General features: G+C 40.6%; 1 protein-coding gene across 1 annotated transcript in view; it reads left to right on the forward strand.

Annotated features, from left to right (window-relative positions):
- Positions 1-5,000, forward strand: part of LOC107728803 (interleukin-17 receptor C-like) — a 7,855-nt gene that overhangs the window by 1,149 nt on the left and 1,706 nt on the right. The window contains exons 2-12 of the mRNA XM_016539076.1: positions 555-582; positions 691-819; positions 893-1,095; positions 1,411-1,540; positions 1,649-1,684; positions 3,179-3,321; positions 3,409-3,471; positions 3,906-3,957; positions 4,340-4,557; positions 4,768-4,821; positions 4,912-4,963. Coding sequence (XP_016394562.1) covers positions 555-582; positions 691-819; positions 893-1,095; positions 1,411-1,540; positions 1,649-1,684; positions 3,179-3,321; positions 3,409-3,471; positions 3,906-3,957; positions 4,340-4,557; positions 4,768-4,821; positions 4,912-4,963 — 1,108 coding nt within the window. The remainder of the gene's footprint in view (positions 1-554; positions 583-690; positions 820-892; positions 1,096-1,410; positions 1,541-1,648; positions 1,685-3,178; positions 3,322-3,408; positions 3,472-3,905; positions 3,958-4,339; positions 4,558-4,767; positions 4,822-4,911; positions 4,964-5,000) is intronic.

The raw sequence follows: 5,000 nt of genomic DNA on the forward strand, positions 1-5,000 counted from the left end.
AGAGTGCAAGTCTGAGAGTGCAAGTCTGAGAGTGCAAGTGTCTAAGAGTGCAAGTCTGAGAGTGCAAGTCTGAGAGTGCAAGTGTCTGAGAGTGCAAGTCTGCAGCCAGACCCTTCTCGCGTGCCGAAGAACTGCACACATGCGCTCAGTGTGTTCTCTTGCAAAGCCAGCAGAGACATGCGACAACAATTATCTACAACAATCTATGCATATCACCACTTAAATACCACTACATTTGCACTCATATATAACTGTAATACAGTGTTGTTTTGCTTAAATGACAGTAATACAAATGTAATTATTTTAGATTTTATCCCTGAGTAGATGTAACCATCATTAAAATTAAAATGCTAAATTAGAATCCATTAAGTCTTAATTATCCTAAAATATAGGTGTTATTCTCTCTAAGCAAAAAAAAAAAAAGATGTTGTCATGAAATATTTTTGTCATGTGATATATATATGTCTGTGTGTGTTATAAATATTATTTATGTAAGTGATTTCTGTTAGTGTGTTAATGTGACTGAATTTTTGTTCATTGTTTTGTCTCTGTAGGGTATAATTTACTGCGAAGTAAATTCAGGTAAGAAAACCTAGATGGATGTGTGAATGAGTATATGACGGATGTTTCACCATTACCGGCAGAACTGTGCACTTCACTGCCTTCATTTGTCTAACTGTCTTGTCTTAGGTGGCCACACGTGCATTCAGGATGACGAGCATGTCTATGTGAGCAGTCTAGACGCCTACATCGTGCAGTGCCAAAAGCAGCAGACCTGGAGCTTGTGCTTGAAAGTCCTGGTGAACGTCACAGTCAGAGGTGCGTCATCGTAGTTGGTTTGGTTTCTCTGACCAGCAGGACTATTTCTTGAGGTGTGTTGATGCTGTGTTAGATGCAGATCAACCTGTGACGGGTGATGGCAGTGGTGAAGAGGCAGAGGTAATGCATGGAGGCGCTCATCAAGGAGACCTCGACAACATGACGTCTGCTGCCGCCGCTGTTCGTGTGTGTTACACGTACTCTTCACAGAGCCACTTCAGCATGCTCCGGTTCACAGTCCGTTCTTCAGCGTTTGATGACAAAGCTACACTGCAGGTCAACAGATGGTCTATCTATCTATCTGTCTGTCATCACATACCAATGGTCTACCAAGCAGAACACCTTAGCAACACTCTAGCAACCACATTTCAACTTTCAAATCTCTTTCATATCTCTCTTAGATCTGCTCAAGTATTCAGATAAGATAATGTTTGCATACCTTCAAACTGCAAGTTCTCTCAAGACTAGACTTACAGCCTCAGCTTCAGACGTTTTTCAAATTTTGGGCAAGGCTTTGTCAAGCTACCATTATATTTAAACCTTTTGTAGTTGCACTGGATGAGCTGATTGTTTCAGGTGTATGTGTTGTAGGTGTGGATGTCTTTAGTGGTGGATATACCGGAGGCAGAGCTCGGCAGTTCTGTCGTAGTCCATTCTTCATGCACTAACTCATGCACTCATGCACAAACTAAACTTGTCGATCTTCCTTCAATAGAGGAAGGTAAATATGCCATAAAACATGCACGCCTCTTTCACTAAGTATTTGAGACACATAAATGACTGCTGAACATTCGTTGATGGATGGCACCAATGCATTTTTCTCTTTCAGTGTGTTCCAAGGGTTTAGATGCCATCTTCTGTAAGGGTAAGTTAACAGGTGTCCAGTTTAACTGTCTAGTTTATGTGACTGGTAGAGTGACAATAATAAAGTTGCAGATCACGGGTTCGATTCCCAAGGCATCATGCATCCTGATGAAGCGTGTAGTTTGAACGCACTGTAAAGACTAGTTCATACTGCTTCAGTGAATGCCAACAAACTTTGTGTAAAAAGCAGCAACTGTAGCTACCCTGAAACCAAACACTATCCATTATGGAAAAGTTTACCCAAACGAGAAAATTCAGTCATATCGGGCAGGTCAGGGGAAAGTCACAGGTCACTGACGTAGTGTCATAAAAGTACATATTGTTTATTTCTTATGAGTATGAAGTATTATATACAGTACATGTAGTGGGGTTTTTCAAATATTTCAGCAACAATAAAAGTTAGATTCTTCAGCGTCACACCCTGGCAGCATATCATGAATATATCCCAAGAAAACATGACTTTAAAAAAAAAAAAAGTACTTATGCGAGTTGACAATTGGCTAAGTGTGCAATAGCACCAAAAGATAATTTGGGTGGCTCGAGAAATTCCTTTAAATCGGTAATTGCATAATTTACATATGATGTATTTACAGATCATACAGTGCCCTCCACAGTTGATACCCTCGGCAAATATGAGCTAAACGAGCCATAGAAAAATGTATCTTTCATTCAAAAATCTAACTTTTTATTAAAAAGTTGTATTTGTAATTAAAAGAATATATATAGACTCAGCAAAAAAAAAAAAAAAGGTCTCTCACTTCCAACTGCTTTTATTTTCTGCTAATTTCTTAATGTGTAAATATTTGAATATTTTTCAGAAAGGGAATAAGAAAGTGTGGGGGGCGGGGTGAGCATCTCATCCTCATGATTATGGCATGTTATAATGATCAGGTGATCAGGAACCCTGGACATCTTTCTTCTAGTGATTTTGAGTCAGCAGAAAGGTCTTACTGTCCAAAATTATTATAACTGTGAGCTTAATTGCCTGCTGGAAGGTCCACGGCCCAGTTTTAACTTCATGACAGGGTAATTTAGATGCTGATTTAATATCTGTTGGCACTTGATGGACCATGTATCCCAACAAGATGTCCAGCGCCTCCACCATACTTTATCACAAAGCTGGACTCAGTAACTAGGGAGGAACCAGGAATCCAAGAAATGCAAGGAACAAAACTGAGCACACCAACAAGACATCCATACATGGACAAGACCTGAACAAGAGCACAAGAAAACACAAGGGCTTATATACACTGGGGTTAACAAGACTAACTAGAAAAAAGTAAAAGTAGTATTTAAAGCACCACCTATGGTCTGATCGGGGTGTGTGTGTGTTTTTACAGTCTGTTTTGCTCATATTTACCAAGGGTGCCAATATTAGTGGAGGACACTGTAAATGCTTATCTGATTTAGTCAAAGAGGTTTTTTCATAGATCCGTTGGACTCATCAGTCATCAGTGGACCCCTGTGACCTCCTCTCATTGGCTTTGTTTTCCAGTCCCACCCAAGCTGCACAAGAAAACTGACCATGCGACAGGAGCAATAAAACTGTATGTGGCCAGTGCAGATGAAGAGCGTTTCCAGGAGTTTTCTGCATGCCAGAAGCTGGGCCGGAAGGGACGCTGTCTTACGGTGGAATGGGTATGTCACGCTGCTCTATAATACATTTGCACTTAATTGGTTCATTTAAATTTTAACTTCTTTCTCTGTCTCTTCCTTAATGTCAAGAATAATGCCAGCCATGAGTTTGAGCTTTTACCCAGCTCTGTCGCCCCCTGTCTGTGCTTTGAGGTAATGTTTATTTACATTTATTCATTTAGCAGACACTTTTATCCAAAGCGACTTCCAAGCGATAGATCATAAAGAGGCAATAAAACACAACAAGTGCTTGTTTGACAAAGTTTCAGGCATGGCTTAGAATAGCACAAGCTAGAACAGGATGGGGTTAAGGAAAAGTTGAATTATTGAATTAGTAAACAAATAAATAGAAAAGCATCATTAAAGTCATGCATACAAACATACAGAATAGATTTTTTTATATAAGTAACACTGACTAAAGATGGAAAGCTAATAGAGCGATGTTTATATTTGAACATGCGGAAACTATGTAAAAACTGTCTACCGAGAAAGTAAATATTAGTTATGTGGGAAGCTAGTATTATTATTATTGTTGCAGTTTTTCTTGCTCTTTAACTGATGCTTATTCTCTTTCTACTTTTGCATAGATTTGGGGAAACTTTCCTCGAACCGAGTATTGTCCATTTTTGAATGAAACGGGTATGGCATTCAAATATATTCAGCCGCACCTTGGTATAGTCAGAGTTTACAGGCTGGAAATGGCTTTCTAGTAGGAAAGTACTACTAGTACTACAGTAGTAGGAAAATTCAGACTTTTTTCATGTTGAACTGAAGAGAAGGAAAGACACAAGTTTCAACCTCCATCTCACAAGCTCTACAGATTTCCACTGTAAGCACATTTAAAATCAGAAAATGAGACGGTTTTGTTTGTTTTGGAGGAAATCATGGAAATGATATTCTTCTGTAATCTTGCATGCGACAGATGCTGTCCATAGAGCGTCAGCTCAGGAGATAACAATGCAGTCAGTGGCAGTGCAAGCACTGTAACATCATGAGTGTTTCGCTCTGGTTTCGTTCTCAGCTGTCTCAGGTGCCAGCGTGTCCGTGTCTTTGGCAGAGACTGGAACGCATCTCAAGGCTCTGGTCTGGAGCCTCAGCGCCCCCTGCAGGCTGGAGGCTCAGCTGTGGTTGTGTAGGAAGGGCTCAGGACTGGACAGCCGCTGCCATGCGGTCAACAGCAGATCTCAGGTCCACACCCGGCTGGACGACAGCTGGAAGGAGACTCAGCACAGACACTGGGTGCGAACATCTGCTTGAGATGTCAAATATGGTGCAGGACAAGTCACACGGGGAAGTTTAATAATTCGAGTTAGGGGGTCATTCAAATCACAAGAACGAGAACTGTATAAGCTATAGTAATCATGAGGCTTGACATGACAGTATAAGTAAACTCAAGTGTGCTTCTGAAGTATACTTCTCTTACACTTATTTTTCTTTCATCTGTTGCAGCAGTTAAAAGGAGAGTTTTTACAAGTGGAACGCCATCCTTCATTGTGTGTGCAGGTACCTAATGTGTATTTTATCACGTTTGCAGTTCATTTCTGACATACCTGTGTGTTTTGGGGAACTGGCAGCGTTGTGTCTCTTGTTCAGGTTAAAGTGGCAGGAATGGATGGTTTCCTGGGACCAGTATGTCCTTTTGAAGGCAAGAGCTCACATCCATTAGTCCTGCATAGAGAGCA

The sequence above is a fragment of the Sinocyclocheilus rhinocerous genome, unplaced genomic scaffold (assembly GCF_001515625.1).
Source record: "Sinocyclocheilus rhinocerous isolate Xijiao unplaced genomic scaffold, SAMN03320098_v1.1 scaffold2412, whole genome shotgun sequence".
NCBI classification, from domain to species: domain Eukaryota; kingdom Metazoa; phylum Chordata; class Actinopteri; order Cypriniformes; family Cyprinidae; genus Sinocyclocheilus; species Sinocyclocheilus rhinocerous.